This window comes from Ambystoma mexicanum, chromosome 4p (genome assembly GCF_040938575.1).
Source record: "Ambystoma mexicanum isolate Mex_15411 chromosome 4p, UKY_AmexF1_1, whole genome shotgun sequence".
In the NCBI taxonomy this organism is placed as follows: Eukaryota; Metazoa; Chordata; class Amphibia; order Caudata; family Ambystomatidae; genus Ambystoma; species Ambystoma mexicanum.
In genome coordinates this window covers 575,173,746-575,190,292 of record NC_090927.1, presented here as the reverse complement: position 1 = coordinate 575,190,292, position 16,547 = coordinate 575,173,746, and the positions used below count along the sequence as shown (strand labels likewise).

Here is a 16,547-nt window from a genome sequence, read left to right as displayed (position 1 = left end):
AAGTTGAACTGTTCAAAAGACTCATTATACTAACCTGTCGGACTCTTGCTAGTGAAGTAACTTGGCAGCAACGAGCCCAAATCAATCAACGCGCCCCTGCGCTGAAAGCAGGATGGAGAGCACACTTTCCAAGAAAACAAGGTGAGCTGTGGATCAAAGGGAAGGGTTGGACCCCGGGGAAGAAGGGGCTCAAGCACAGACAATAGGGAGTTAAACTCTACCAATCCTGTGTTTCAGGCCCAGTCTCCAGTCGAGTAGACTCCAGGGAAGGGTTCGAGGTCGTAAGAGGTCAGAACAGGCTGAGTGACATCCCTGTGGATACCAGGTGAGCGTTACAGCTCTCCATTCTTTTTTTTCATTGCATTGAATCCTTTTATTGTTGCATTGATCGTCTGCAGCAATTCCCACCTAGTGATCTTCAAGCACTTGGCGTTGTACTGCAGCTTGAAGTCCTGGTATGAAGATGGATGTCATTATCATAGCGGTCTTGCTGAATAACTTGTGTTCATCAGGAATATCTTCATAAGACTTTGATTTAGATGAGAAATAATTCTCTTTTTAGTCGGCGAAGATGGAATGATATGTTATGTTCATTCATTTTCTGAAACTCTTCGATATGAAGGCCCTTTTCGGAATCACTAGTGCTGGGACATGTACATTTAGAATGGAGCACACTCCTCCCCAATCTTTAGGCAGCCGTATGTAGGCTCTGGATCCACAGGCCCAATATCCATCAGGACTGGAGTTCCTCCATTCATTCCTGGTACTTCAATTGTTTCTCCACAGACCTTGCCATCATTCTTTAAACAGGTTGTTGCACTCTTCAATTGTAATATAGGCACTAGTCCTGCTTCATTGTCAACCCATGTTAATAGTTTTGCATACTTGACCCATGATTCCAGTCATTCATTGTTCACCTTTTGCATTCTGTGGACTCTTTCTTCAATACATATGCAGGGCATGATATTGGTCAGTTTGCTGCACGCCCATACACCAACAGCTTTGCTCCCTCCCAAGTATCCTGGCTCTCAGCAATTCGCCCTCTTCATATAAACAGTTTGTATCTTTTCTCCAAATTGGGATGGATACAGTTTTTTTTTTTTTTTTTTTGGTCCACCCAATCCACTTTCTATTCTTTTTGTCTTCATATATGTATCGTCGTATGGGAAAGTGTCTTCATCACCATCATAATGTTGCCCATCTCCCTTCAAATTGTCCTCTTGTGGTGCATGCTGCTAGATGACATTTAGCATCATGTGGAGACATTTCTCTTGCAATAAACATTCTTGCTGCATTCATGGCATGCAGCATTGATGAGCAGACATAACAAACTCTTCGGGTGGTCTCTGTCCCACCTCTCGTGCTTGAGGATGGATTGATTTGTTGTGTAGTACTTATGTAATAGACTTTTACTGCAACCTCATGGGCCACAGCGAGCTACTTGTGGGAGAGGTTCTGCTACCCTCCCCTCCCCCAACAGCCCCATCTCCTTCTCCATATCTAAGTGTGTGCACGGTTCCCAAGTTCCACATGCCAGGGATGAGCAAGTAATCTATTCCTGTTTTGTATGTTCATTCTGGGATTTAAAACAGTAAAAAGCAAACCTGCAAGTCTCAGAACGTAAAGACGACCTGGAAACACTTGAGCACTATAACTGTGAGAAAACAAACCACTTCTGGTTTTCCAATACCGGTTTCTCTTTTGTTGTACATTTCAGTTGTTATAACAGTTTTTTACACGTAGTGTTTTAAAAAAATTGTATTTATATATATATATATATATATATATTTTTTTTTTTACAAGGTGGAGATTTGCTGTTTGCGCAAGTCCCGTTGGTGGAGATCGATGGACTGAAAATCGTGCAAACGAGGGCTATTCTCAGATACATTGCAGCGAAATACAATCTTTATGGGAAGGACATTAAGGAGAGAGTGTTGTAAGTTCACTTAATATTCTTGTACTAGGGATATTTTCGAACAAAAACTGGATTTCTTGCTTTGTTTTAAAAAGAAAATATTGTAGCTTCATTGCGACATTTGCAAGAGCGACACATGCCCACAATTTTAACACACGCACTTTATACTTTTCAAAAGGGGACATGTCGTAGGGGTTTACAATCAAATTTGCAGCACACATTTCAAATAGGATGTTTAAAATATCTTTAAGTAAATGAAATTAGACTTTCGGATCTACATATAGGAATATGTTGTGTCTAGGCAACATGGGTGTGATTTCACAGTTTAGGTCACTAGTGGAACACTGCTGGGTTAAGGTTCCACTAGTGACAGTTGGAGGCACAAGCATGGGTCCAGGATGTCTGGGCAGGGACCAAGTCTGCACTTGGCCTGTAACCAATAAAGTAAGAAATAACTATCATATTAGAGTCTTGCTCCTTACTACTCTGCTTACTACCCATGAGGCTTCATAATACCATAGACACCTGTGACGAGCGGTCTGAGAACCTGTTGTACATGCTGTGGTGGAGCAGCTGAGGATCCCGATCACTGCCCCCATTTCGGTCCCACCACCCAGGGCACTGTATTGGCCCTGGAAATCGCGATGAATGATGCAGAACTTGGGCCATGGTGACTCCGATTCAGAGTGAAGTACACATGAAGGCACTGTGCTTGTGGCAAGGATATTAGTCTTCAATTGTCTTCGGGCAGCTGACATTGTCCAGAGTGGGAGGTTATGGTCGTGGCTTTCAAGGAGGAGCTTCTGTTCTTCCTGCCCTCAGGACACTTATGATGATGTCGACGGTCTGGGAGCCAATGGCAGAGTATGCTGTTGATGTAACGCGACTGGTAAAAGAAGTTGTATTGGTCTTCTAAGACTGATTGGAGCATTTGCTACTTATGCAAATGTCAACGGTTTTAAAGTCAATGCTGATAATACATAAATTCATTTTACAGCTCCTAGGCGAGTGGTTAACTTCAAATGGAATGTAAATCATTTATGGTTGGATACAGTGGATAACTTAATTTGGGCTTCCTGATAATTGGTAAACCTTGTAAGCATCATATTAAGGAATTCTTCAAGATTAAAGCAATTGCCCTTGCCGGGCAGATGAGTAAAATAAGCTGTAAATATGGGAAATTCTCGCTTTTGCCCTTGGCTAAATCTTATGAGGGAAAAGTGGTACCAAGTTCTATGGAGTAGACCTTATGCAGCCTTGAGTGCTTGACAAATTCAATGATCTGGCGGTCTTAATTTGGAGATGGGTATTGAGGGTTGTGTATTGCACCTCTGTGGTGGCAATTCGCTATAAACTTGGCCTGAAATCTATGCTTGCAAGAGCTAGATGGAAATGCCTACTGCTCCTTCAAAAAATGATGGACCCCCCACCCCAGAGATTTGGTGGTTTTATATGAGCAAAACGATGAAACTATTTGCAGGTTATCGTATTCTGCAGGATTTAGGGTTTGAGAAAGCAGATTTTTATGAGATTAGGAAGAATTAAATTGGCTGTATATCATTCTGATTGGATCCATTGAGACTTTACTTAATACATTATTAGACTATCCAAAAATGCAACATAAGAAAGTGGGTATGTTGGCCCTGTATCAGTAATCTTTTCCTAATTTCCATGCAGCACTTTGATAGTGTTGTGATGAAAAGGAGTTGGCAACTTGACAACATATGATGCTCTTCTGCCTGGCACTCACTTATTATTTTTTTTAAGGAACTTTATTGGTTTTAACAATATAAACAAGGCACAATAATAAATAGGGCATCTCAATCATAAATCTAGTCTCTGACGTGAGGTAGGCTCTGTTGGTGATGTACAGTTGAATGAGTTGTAAACGGGCGTTTCTGGAATTTTTTTTGTGATAGTGGGTTATCTCTTCCCATTATTTGTCTTCAAATTCAAGGCCCAGTTTGTTTTCCCATTTCACCTTGCATTTAAGTTTGTTTCTAGTCGTACCTTGCATCAAGGCCTCGTAGAGTCGTGAAGTTTTATGGCCACCCTCAGCGGCGTTTAACATAGTTTCTATGGTCTCGAGTTCCGTTGCAGGGTTGGCAGCCTTAGGCAATCTGTCCTCCATAGCTCGCTTTACTGCTCTATGGAGCAAGAACTGTCCTGCAGGAAGCCCGGTGGTCTCATTGAGCTTGGTGAACGTTAAGGTCTCCTGTTCCTGAACCAGGTCTCCCAACGTGGCCAACCCGTAGTGTTCCCATTGGGTGCGCACTTCCAGATGTCCCCAAGCGCATTTAGCCATAATTGCTGCTATAGGAATTTGCGGAGAGTATGGGTCTGTTCTGACCATTTTGCAGGCCTGTTTCCAGAACTGGATCCCCAACTTGGCTATGTATGGGCAGTGCCATGTTGTGCTCCCCTCGACCCAGAGCAGGTCTCTGAGTAGTAGGCGGGGCAGAGCAGGTTGAAGGAGTAGAGTGTCCATCGTACTCATCGGCCATCCATCGCATTGCGTGCCTCAGCTGACTTGCAAGGTAGTATAGTTGGGAGCTTTCAATCCTCCCCTCTCGTAGAGTCTTTGAAGTGTTCCTAGTGCCACCCTGTGCCTGCCACCCTGCCAGAGGAATCTCCTGCACAGTTTATTTAGGTTTCTGAAGAATGAGGGGGGGGGGGGGATGTTGAAAGGAACTTTAGTAAAGTTGTGCAAGAGGCGGGGGAGTGCGACCATTTTAAGGAGACCCGCCCTTCCGGCCACTGAGCGGGAGTCTGCTCCAGAATTCCATAGATTTCTCGAGGGAGTATTTAGCCCTGACCGTATTGACAATGTGTTCAGTGTGTGGGTTCTGGTGTATAGTGATTCCCAAGTATCTGAAGGAAGTCACTTGCCATTGGAGGTCTAGGTGGGGGGGGGGGGCAGGGACCTGTAATCTTCGTTATGTAGTGCGGCGAGGGGGTAGAGACGAGACTTGTCTCTATTGACCCGGATCCCCGTGCATTTGTGGAATCCGGATAGGGTCTCGAGGATAAAGGGCAGGTGGTGTTCGGGATTGTGTAGGTACAGTAATGTATCAGCATACATGGAGACGAGGTGGGTCACACCGTTAATTTCGATGCCCCATCTCCGTATTCCTGTCTAAGATAGGCAGCCACAGGTTCGATGGTGATATATAACATGGGGGGGGGGGGGATAGTGGGCATCCCTGCCGGGTGCCTCGCTGGAGGGACCACTTACTGGAGTAAGTCTTATTCGTGTGCACCCTGGCGGTCGGATTGGTGTAGATCAATTGGGTCAATTTCAAAAAGACTGGTCCTATCCCCATTTTTTTCCATGGTGTTATATAGCCACTTCCAGTGCACCGAGTCGAAAGCTTTAGTGGCGTTTAGTGATGCGACAGTGTATTTTTGAGATCTTAGTTCAGTGCTTCTGCGCAGGTTCATTTGCTAATAGGGCAGTCAAGATTTTACTATCTACATTTAGCATGGAGAGAGGCCTATATGAGCCACAGCATGCTCCGTCTTTACCGGGTTTGTGTAGGGGGATGACCACAGCCTCATTCATGGATTCGGGGAGGATACCGCGTTTGTAGGCCTTGTTAAACACCTCGGTCAGCAGGGGGGCCAGGGTCTCCTCATATGACTTGTAAAACTCCCCAGGGAGGCCATCCATGCTTGGGGTTTCCCCGATGGTAGGGATCTAATAACAACCTTCACTTCGTCCGGAGTAATGGGCTCGTCTAGGGCCTCCGCTGACTGTGGGTCTAATTTAGGTAGCTCGATGTCTAAGACATCTTCAATTTCAGAGTCAGTGGGGGGCAAGGTCTCAGAGTAAAGGTCGCGATAAAAGTCAAAGAAAACTGAGTTAATTTCATTTTGGGTGTGCGCTGTGGTGCCGTCAGGCTTGAGTATATGACAAATCGGGGTTCGGGGGGTCTCTCTTTTATAGAGTCAGGCTAAGAGTTTGCCAGCTTTGTCTCCTAAGGCATGGGTTCTTTCAATATGCTTTGCATAGCTCAATCTGCCCAGGGATTCCCAGTGTGTTAGACAGGTTTGCTTCAGCTCCGTTATTTTCTGCAGGTGTTCTGGGGAAGAGTCAGCCCTGTTCTTCAGTTCCCCCAATTCCCTTTCAGAGCATTCCAATGAGGTTACGATGGATTTCTGGGCCACTCCCACAGCTGCATCATCTCTCCCCTCATAACCAGTTTATCCCAGAGAAGGTATTTAAACCTTGGGAAGTCTAAAGACATCCATGTGCCACTGCACTGAAGGTGCTGTGTGACACAAATGAAAAGATGCCAGTGGAGTTATCTAAAACTCCATAATCAAAGAACACAACAGTAAAACGCACATCAAAATACATGAGTGGGGGGGAAAAAAGGCTCACTCTCTCCAGGTAAAAAAAATCAAGTCCTCAAAACCCAGCAAAGTAGCTGGGGGTCTCTAAGGTGAAGGGAAGTAGCACATTTATGAGAATTCTCCCTAACATATGGCAATACAAGGGGCAGGCCAAGGTCCAGCCTGTCATACCTGCATGCAGCCACGTCTGCTTCATCAGGCCACTTGCAAACCAAATAAGTAAAGTGTCCCAGCCTGGAACTATTAAAAAAAAAAAAAGGGCCAAATTCATTCAGGTGTCCTTTTTGAACTTGCACAGCTTGGCCTTGATAATGAGGCCATGTCAAACACCACAGGCCGGTTGCACTTTATCTCCTCTGGGCAGAGGTGAGCAACTAGTGTGATAGAAAGTGATGAAAAATGAAGGAGGAACAAATCTTTTTTACCACCTGTGCAATGTATGGCCCCCATGTACTCAATTCACCAGAAGAATCAATTGAATTGGATGACTGAAAGACAAAGGAGAAGCTTCTATTCGTCTCCTCTTGGACTTATCCGCTGCATTTGACTTGGTTGACCACAAAGTCCTGCGCAACCACCTAAAATCAGCTACCCACTTCTCCAATGAAGCCACTACATGGATAAAATCATTTCTAGATAATAGATCCATGAGTATTCTCACCCTCTTCCACAGCAGATCATGTACCTTTTACATGTGGAGTACCACAGGGATCCTGTGTCTCTCCAACCATGTACATTATATTTACCAAGTCCCTTTTCGATATAATTGACAATCTGGGTGTTTCATATACCAACTATGCTGACGACGCACAGATTCTCATCTCTATTCAAGGAGACCATGACAATGATGTAGCCTTGATCAATAAATCTACTTAATCATACAAAAAATGGTTGGCCACCCATGGATTGTGCCTCAATGACGAAAAGACAGAGCTCTTAATCGTTGAGTCAACTAATAGACTGAATAAAGTCTCTCCCCTATATAACCCCTTCATCATTGATGGAATTAAGATCAAAGTCTCTAAGGAAGTTAAGACACTAGGTTTCTATCTGGACTCTGCACTTAACCTGAAACAAGTTAACGCTACAGCCTCTGCTACCAGTTACACTTGTAAACTGATCCACGCATGCAAACCATTCCTGTCCACTGAAAGCTGCACTACGATTACACGTGCACTAATCGTATCTAAGTTGGATTATTGCAATGCCCTATACTTGGGCACTAGCAAACACAACACTAATAAATTCCATACACTCCAAAATAATGCCTTAAGCCTTAGACATCCCAAATTCTCAGCATATCTCCCACAAGAGACGCTCCACCAACTGGCTTGACATAAATGACAGAATTAAGCTTACATCACTAAACCTTACCCACAAATGTCTCACTGACAAGGCTCCACTATACCTTGTGGATAGATTCACCAAATGCACTTCTGAATGAGCCATCTGAAAGGCGCAATCCAACAGCCTTAGAATCCCCAAGGATCTAGCTTTCCATTCATGGCGGCACAGCAATGGCACTCTATCCCTGATTCCCCAAGAGCCATATCCTCCTTTTACTCTAAGATTAATGCTAAGCTATGGTAGCACTCTCGTGACCTATGACTGCATTCGTCCAATGAACTCCAGGTTGCCTACAACAGCACAACAAGAAACCAGAATTAATGTAGTCATTGTAAAAATGTATATCTCTGCAATACGATTAAGTATGTAAATGTATTTGTCCGTATTGTCTGTAACCTATGAAAATTGTAATGCACACAGATGCCTAAGGGACCAGTGTGCTCTATAAATGATTATAGAATGCCAAAAAGCTGCTTTATATCATTGTCTGGGCCCGAAGGGCAGAGAGTATTTGGAAAAGTCCACTGCAGTTGGAAACACCTTAAACTGTGAAAGAAAGCAACATAATAGCCAGTTGCAAACAAGGGAAGAGTTTTCAGCACTAGGAAGAGTGCTGGTAAAATGTTGATTTCGAAGGGATTGTGTCCTCCGACGTATTCCTTATCTTAGATATCTCCTTCCAGCTTTGCTGGCCTCGGAATTTTTTTCTCTAGAGGGCGCTGCGCGTCGATGTCCCTCGACAGCCGCCGTATCGACGTCATCCTGCCTATAAAGGCCGCGCGCAGCGTCCGTTGCTCAGTTCCGTTTTTCCGCGCTTACTCAGTGCCTCGGAATATCATTGCTCAGTTTCGTAGAGAATTTATCCTATTTACCTCGAGATATTCGATCCATACTCTATGGCTTCCTCGTCGGAACCGACGACCCCTCGGTCCGGCTTCAAAAAATGCTGAGACTGGGAAAAAGATGTCACTGACCCTCAGAGTTTGTCTGTGGTGTTTGGGAGCTGAACACCATTGTTCGGAGTGCGAGGACTGTGTCCATGACAGCTAAGGCCCTGAAGGAGCGTAGGGGGAAGCTGGAGAAAGGTAAGACTTCAAAAGCTTCTTCTTCCTCGACAAAGTCGAGACATTCGTCTCCTCTTCACCATTCGCGCTCCAGGTCTCGGAGAGGGACCCATCACTCCTCGAGATCGAAGCACTCGAAGAGGAGACGTCGAAGATCCCCCTCTTCCTCTGTTTCTCCTAAGAGAATCCCTTGCCCCACGAAACATAGTTCCCGGGCTGAATGGGAGGAATTCCGCAAAAATATGATGAGCGTCTTCGAGAAAGCGGCCTCGAACCCCTCGAAGACTGTTGAGAGCGATGCTCTGGTCGAAAGACCCGAAGGTCAAAAATGCCGCGAGTCGCAGTACCCGGCGAAGGAAGCTTCTCGAGCGCGTCGCAAAACCTCGAGTAAAGCTATGACCTCAAAACCTTCTTTGAGGGTTCCGTCGACGAAGGTTCCGTCGACCCCGAGGTCGGTGTCTTCGACGCCGTTGTCGAAGGGACCTTCGACACACGGGTCTGTCGACTCGACGCCATCTTCGACACCGGCGTCGACGCCAAGGAAAGTCACGGTTGCGGCACACCCAGTGGCTATCCCCAGGTCCTCGATGGCGTCGAGATTGTCGACTTCCTCGAGCAGAATCCCAATTTTATCGAGGACCTCGAGGCCTCCGCCTTTGTTTTCGTCGCCACGCCCGAAGCCTTCGGCGTCGACGACATCAACGTTTTCGAGGCCGATTACAAGTTTGGCACCCTCTGCCTTGGAGATGGGTTTCACACCCTTTGTGTTCAGAACAATTGAGAACTATGTCCTCAATTATGGAAGAGGGAGAACTATCTGACCAAGAAGAGACATTTGAGTTGCAGGGACCTACAACCCCCAGTTCAAGAGGAGTTATCCTCAGAAGAACGCAGGTTAAAGGATCTCCATGATTCCTTACATGAGGCAAGTGGGTTAGACACTTCCCCTGAGGTGGAGTTCGCTAGACCAGACCCGGGGGAGCATGCTGAACCCCCCCTATAGAGCCTTAATGGCCAGGATCACAGAATTTATGGGGTGGTCAACACCTTCACAGGCTTCCAACAACATGACCTTACGGATATTCTTGATAAAGGTCCACAGGAGGATCCTGTAGTGCCTTTTCATAAAGCTCTTCAGAGGAAAATCATGACGAACTGGGAAACCCCAGATGTCGTCCCGGCAGTAAATAAAAAACTGTCTACTAAATACAGGGTATCTTCTGCAGACCCGGAGTTTTTGTCAAAACACCCATCCCCAGAAAGTCTGGTGGTACAGGCAGCATCTTCTACTGACATCAAGACTGCTTACCCTACCGTCCCACAGGACAGGGACGATGAGAAATATGATGCTATGGCAAAGTTTTTTTCGGCATGTAGCATGGTGTTAAAATCTGTTAATGCTACTTGCACCCTTGCTAGATTCAGCCATACACTTTGGGAGTGTGCTTCTACAGCGGCTGACTGCATCCCGGAGGGAGAAGAAAGGGAGGCGTTCCTAAATATCATACAGGACGGTAAAGACGCTATGTGCGAATCCCACCAGACGGGCATTGATTCAGCTGACCGTATCAGCAGAGCAATGGCGGCAAGTACAACAACCAGGAGATTCGCTTGGTTGAGAAAGTCTGGTTTTGCCCCAGATGTGCAAGCCAGGCTCTTGAACATGCCATTCGATGGCTCTTCTTTGTTTGGGAAAAAGGCGGATGACAGTTTAGAAAAACTGCACATCAAAGGCAGCAGCAAAATCCCTAGGTGCTGCAATCCGTCAGACACCTTTTCGTCCCACAGGAACCTCTGCGAGGGGCAAGTCCTTTCGCTTCTACTCCGCATTCGGAAGAGGTAGAGGACGACCGGCTCAAAGGAGACAAAGAAGAACTACCCGAGGTGGACAGGGTAGATATTCAAAAGCCGCAGCAACAGCAGGTGCCTCTTTACCATCGGCATCTCCATCAGCCGCCCCAAAACCACTCTGAGGACTTCCCTCACAAGACACACCTGTAGGAGGCAGGTTAACTCAACATCTGGCGGAATGGCAGGCTATCACGTCAGATGCTTGGGCATTGGAAACAGTTGCCCAAGGTTAATGCCTGCCTCTCCTACGCATACCTCAGTCATCCACCGGGGATCAGCTCTCAAAAAGCTCCAGATCCGCTCCTCTTGCAGGAAATTTTAGACCTGCTAGAGAAAGGTGCCATAGAACCGGTACCTGTAGCGGAGAGGAACAAGGGCTGGTACTCCCCTTACTTTCTCTTTCCAAAGAAAGACGGAGGACTGAGACCCATCTTGGACTTGCGAGAATTGAACAAATTCCTCAGGAAAGACAAATTCAAGATGGTAACTCTTTCTCAGATCCTTCAGGCCCTTCAGTTCCAGGACTCGGAGGTGAGGGCTCAAGATATTCTACAGATGGTTACCAAGTTCCAAAATGCCCAACGTCTCCCAGCCTTCGACTTTTTGAGGTTGCTAGGCCTCATGGCATCCTGCATTTTCCTAGTGCCAGAGATCCCTCCAGTGGGCACTGAGGACTCAGTGGTCACAATTCTCAGGAAGAATGACAGATCTTCTTCAGGTTCCCGAAAGGGTGGCTCGAGACCTTCAGTGGTGGGCCTGTCAGGAGAACATTCTGAAAGGAGAACAGTTTTGGCAACCCTGGCCGGAGATAACAGTAGTCACGGATGCCTCACTCACGGGGTGGGGAGCCCACGCCAACGACTTGACCATCAGCAGTCGTTGGTCTCCATCGGAGTCCAGACTACATATCAACCTGTTAGAGCTGAGGGCCATCAGACTTGCGCTGAAGGCGTTCCTGCCAGCTGTACAAGGGAAGAATGTCCTGATAATGACGGACAACACAGTGGCCATGCATTACCTCTACAAAAGAGGAGGCGTAGGATCACTACCTCTGTGCAGAGAGGCGATGCAGCTCTGGTTTTGGGCAATCCAAGAAGGAATCTCTCTATCGACAGTTCACCTAGCCGGAGAGAAGAACTTGACAGTGGACGCTCTGAGCAGGCAGAGCAGTCTCCCTCGAGTGGGAACTAGCTCAGGAAGTCCTTCAAGAGATCTTCGCCCTTTGGGGAACCCCTCAGGTGGATCGGTTCGCCACCAGTGTCAACAGGAAGTGCGATCTGTTATGTTCAAGGGAATTTCCCCCGAGAGGAGCTCTGGGAGACGCGTTCATAGTGGACTGGGAGTTTCCACTTCTGTACGAGTTTCCACCGGTCCCTGTCATTCATCAAATGATCAGGAGGTTGAGAAGATTCCGGAAAACCATGATCCTAATTGCCCCGGATTGGGCCAGGAGAACGTGGTACCCGGACCTTCTAGACTTGTCCATCTGCCCTCCAATTCGACTTCCACTCAGAGAATCTACTCTCACAGAAGGGAGGTCAGGTTCTCCATCCAGACATCAAAACCCTCAACCTTCACACTTGGCTTCTGAAAGGCTGAGGTACAAGGATTGGGACCTCCCTGATGATGTTATGGAGGTGTTGCTTTCGGCAAGGAGGCCAGCAACAAAGTCTTTATACCGCTGCCGTTGGAACAGATTTTGCAGCTGGTGTAGAGAAAAGAATATCGACCCCATTTCATGTGGTACACCAATGGTTTTGATCTTCCTACTCTATTTGGCGAATTCAGGCCTTCAAGTTGGCACCATTAAGGGCTATCTCGCAGCGCTATCCATTTTTAAGCGCACTGCAGAAGAACCATCCTATTTCAATTTACCCTTGGTAATACAGTTTCTAAAGGGGTTAACTAATGTTTATCCCCCAAGACCATCCAGGTTCCCCTATGGGATTTAAACTTAGTCCTAACTTTCCTGATGGGCACACCTTTCGAACCACTCCATTCTTGTTCGTTAAGATTTCTTACCCTTAAAACTGTTTTATTAATAGCACTTACATCTGCTAGAAGGGTGAGCGAGGTACAAGCTTTCTTGTAAACCCCCTCATACAATCTTTCACAAAGACAAAGTTGTCCTGCGAGTGAAGCCTAATTTCCTCCCAAAGGTGGTTTCTGAATTCCATATCACTCAGAAGATTACCCTGCCATCTTTCTATCCTCCTCCTCATCTGGGGAAAGAGGAAGAGAGGTTACACAGGTTACACAGGCTGGACCCAAGAAGGGCTTTAAGTTTTTACATCAGTAGACTGGCTAGGATAAGACAAGCAGACCAGCTGTTTGTAGGCTACGCAGGTCACAAGCTGGGGTTACCGATAACTAAGCAGACCATTTCCAGATGGATCATTCTAGCCATTTTGGAATGTTATAAACTGGCAGGAAAAGAGCACCCTCTAAATCTTAGGGCTCATTCGACAAGAGGTATTGCAGCTTCATCGGCCCTCAAAAGAGGAGTGCCGGTTAAAGACATATGTGCGGCTGCCACATGGTCGTCCGTCCATACCTTTACACGATTTTACAACTTGGATTCCTCCTCCAGTCAAGAGACTAGGTTTGGAAGGGCAGTATTGCACTCTATTCATCAATAAAAGGAAGCATGAAGTCAGTACTCCCACCTCCAATAACAGAATACTGCTGTGGGAGCCTATCTAAGATGAGGAATACGTCGGAGGACACAATCCCTTCGAAGAACAAGTTACTTCTTACCTTGTAACGTTCTTTCGATGGGATGTTCCTCCGACGTATTCCTCATCGACCCTCCCATCCATCCCCGCAGTACTACTTCCCTTGTTGTTGCAGCTTAAGCTCCTTCAGGGTGATTAGTCTAGTCCAGAAAGAAAAATTGTGGGCTACAAAATGGAACTGAGCAACGGACGCTGCGCGCGGCCTTTATAGGCAGGATGACGTTGATACGGCGGCTGTCGAGGGACATCGACTCGGCGGACGTCGACGCGCAGCGCCCTCTAGAGAAAAATTTTCCGAGGCCAGCATAGCTGGAAGGAGATATCTAAGATAAGGAATACGTCGGAGGAACATCCCATTGAAAGAACGTTACAAGGTAAGAAGTAACTTGTTCTACTCATTGACAACCCCCCCTTCATGGAGTCAATTGAGACACCAAGGAGGCTGTGCACGAGTCCGATTCAAGCAAATGAGCCGAGCTCAACGCAGTGAAAAAAAGCAAATACCATAAAGATTTCAGGTTGCCGCAAGTAGGAATTGCCCAAAATGTGTGCACCAAGAGGACTCATGTGGCTGTTCTTTTAGAGACGTCTCAGGCATGGGTGAATGGGCAACCTAGGGAACCACAAACTACAATATGCCCCTTCCACGCGGAAGGAATAGGATATTTAGAGCATAGCAAAGTGCTGCATGTTTGACAAGGATCTTACAAGTCAGTGCAAGAGGTAAATGGTGCACCTAATACTGTCTGAGCGAATGAGTTACTGTCAATCAGTGCTGTGGGCAGTAACCTTTAAAAGAGGAAACGGTTTGCCCATTTCGTTAACAAACTCTATGAATGTGTAGTTACCTACTAAGAGCACGGATTAAACCGTCGACTGCAGAGAAACCAGTTTCAAAGCTTCTTGCTGAGATAATGAAATATGAGCGAATGCATATGGAGAAGTACCCATTGATAAACTTGGAGAGTTCCAAGTCCTGTTGGAACTTGAGCGTTGCAGAGCTGAAGGTGTTTGATTGTTTCAGGTTCCTGCCTCCCCGGAAACGAACAAAATTTTGGTTTAGATTGGATCCCAAGCATCATGAAAAAAATACTAACCATGAAGGTGGGACAAGGGTCATTTCTCACAAGGATGTCCGAGGGCATTGGCACTTGGTGTCCCGAGCTGTTCAGGAATGAAACTGGATGTCGTCTGAAGGATTTCCTGAACCTGATCAAACTTTGTTCAGTGGAATGTAGCGCTACCATTGAGTGGCAGCGGTAATTCTAGATACTTGCTGCCACTGAATAACTAGGTGAAAATGGTACTAGAGAGGTCGTTTTTAAAGAAGACCTTATTAAAGCCGCAGAGGCATCTGAATGGGGCAGTGCCATTTTTGTGGTATGTAAAAGAAATGGTTAAATAAAATCTGCACAGACCTCTGGGACTAAAGAAATCCCACAGGGGTAGTTCCTCAAAAAAAGCCCCATTGGTTCTAATGGACGCAAAATAAATGGATTTACACCAGTTGTAATCGGGTGGAAATTCTGCCTCACCAAGTGGCGGTAACGGTAAATCCGTTAGGTGGTATTTCGGAGGATTTTCCTCTGAAATACCTCAACTCATGAGGTCCCATGTTTTTCACTTTTGGTTTCACAGAACACGCTGAGTCCTTCAAATGATACTGTAACTTCTATTCTTTAACGCTAACCGGCCTCTCGGATCACACTTCACTCACCGGTAGCGTTTGATAGTCTATCTGCCTCTCGGCTCTTTTGAAGTCAAGGCTGCCGATACAGCGCTACCTGCGCTCCTTCCAACTCCGTCGTTTCACCCGATAGAGGCGCTGATTCAGCCTTCTGCTTTTCAGAGAAGTTTTCTTCAGTTTCTGCTGCAACCTTTGCTCTGCAGTTTAGGCCCATGACCTATCTCTCGTCACTTGGCCTCTCGTGCTCTGCCTCCAGGGTCGCCACTGTTCCATAGGAATTGCACTCCTGCCACTTTGCTCGCCTTGCTCAAAATGTGCCTCTGAGCTCTGCCTTCTATCCAGTTGGGGAGAGTTAACCATCTGCAGGTCTGGGTTCTGGGCTTGGTTAGCCTGACTTGTTAGTGGGGAAGAGCCATGTCAAGTCACAAAAGGTAAAGCTCTCATGGTCTGTCCTTCCTTTGCTTACCATAATAGTGGGATTGTGGGAGTGGTAGTGTTTTCCCAGATTTTTTGAAACATTATATAACTTGCTGTCAGGAAAATAGGTGTGTTGTGAAAGGGAGTACTTGATTGGTTGAGTGGGAAATAGTAATTGGGGGAGATCTAGTTTTCCAATGCAACTGGGTTTGGGTTTAAGTGGTGTGGATTGGTTTTGATATGTGAAGAATGACAAAGGGGAAACAGAACAGGAACGACTGTGTCCTAAAAATGCGGAGGGGGGAGTATGGTGATGGTTAACTGGAAAGAGGGTACTGATATTGTGGATTTTGGGCAAGGTAGTTTCCTGGCTCAGGGTAAAAATTAAATCTGTTAGAAGGTGGTATTGCAAAATGATTGAACACTGGTTCTATAGTGAAAACAGGGATTATGGGAGTTGTAGTTTGGTATATAAATCACAGGAAAACCATACAAATCCCTTTCAGGATAAAGGGGACAGTTATGTTGTGGTGAAGGAATGTATCTTAACTTCCTGCGTGTACTCCCGAGGTGTTTTTTTTTTTTTCTTTTTACCCGTCGTCGTCTTTTCCTTATTGGTTTGGCAAATGTAGAGGGGTTGTTGGATTTTCCTTTTGGTAAGGGAGATACAGTGGGTTGAAAGGATGATGAGTGGGAATAGCCTATAACCGCTTGTGGGACTTTGTCCTCACCTTCTTCCCTGTTGTGATACTGCATCTCACCTATGGTATTCCCCCGAGCGTAACCCTGGGTTCCCCTTACACAGGTGATCCTCCCTTGCTCGTCCACCCCAGGATATGAGAATGCCAGCCCTTCTATGGACAACATTAATGCCAGGTTGCTCGCTGTTTCAGAAAATTTGTTTAGGATTAATATATCACTGTAAATGTAGAAAATAATTTTGGTTGCTAATTTTGGAATAACACATGTCTACAATTGTATAACCTTGTCAATTAATTGTGCACTTGAGTGCTATCACACCATGTTTGTGGCAGGATTTTGAATTGGCTAATGGCCAGGAACAGTATGTAGGAGATTACTCCACCAGTAAGGTGCAAAGGATGTCAGGATCTGGGGCATATGTGGACTTGGAACAATAGGTAATCCTCACAATCTGAGATAATGTCAGCGAATAC

General features: G+C 46.0%; 1 protein-coding gene across 2 annotated transcripts in view; it reads left to right on the top strand.

Moving 5' to 3' along the window:
* LOC138453357 (glutathione S-transferase A4-like) overlaps positions 1-16,547 on the top strand; it is a 386,216-nt gene that overhangs the window by 201,627 nt on the left and 168,042 nt on the right. For both annotated transcript variants that reach the window (XM_069606111.1, XM_069606110.1), the window contains exon 4: positions 1,804-1,936. In XM_069606111.1, coding sequence (XP_069462212.1) covers positions 1,804-1,936 — 133 coding nt within the window. The remainder of the gene's footprint in view (positions 1-1,803; positions 1,937-16,547) is intronic.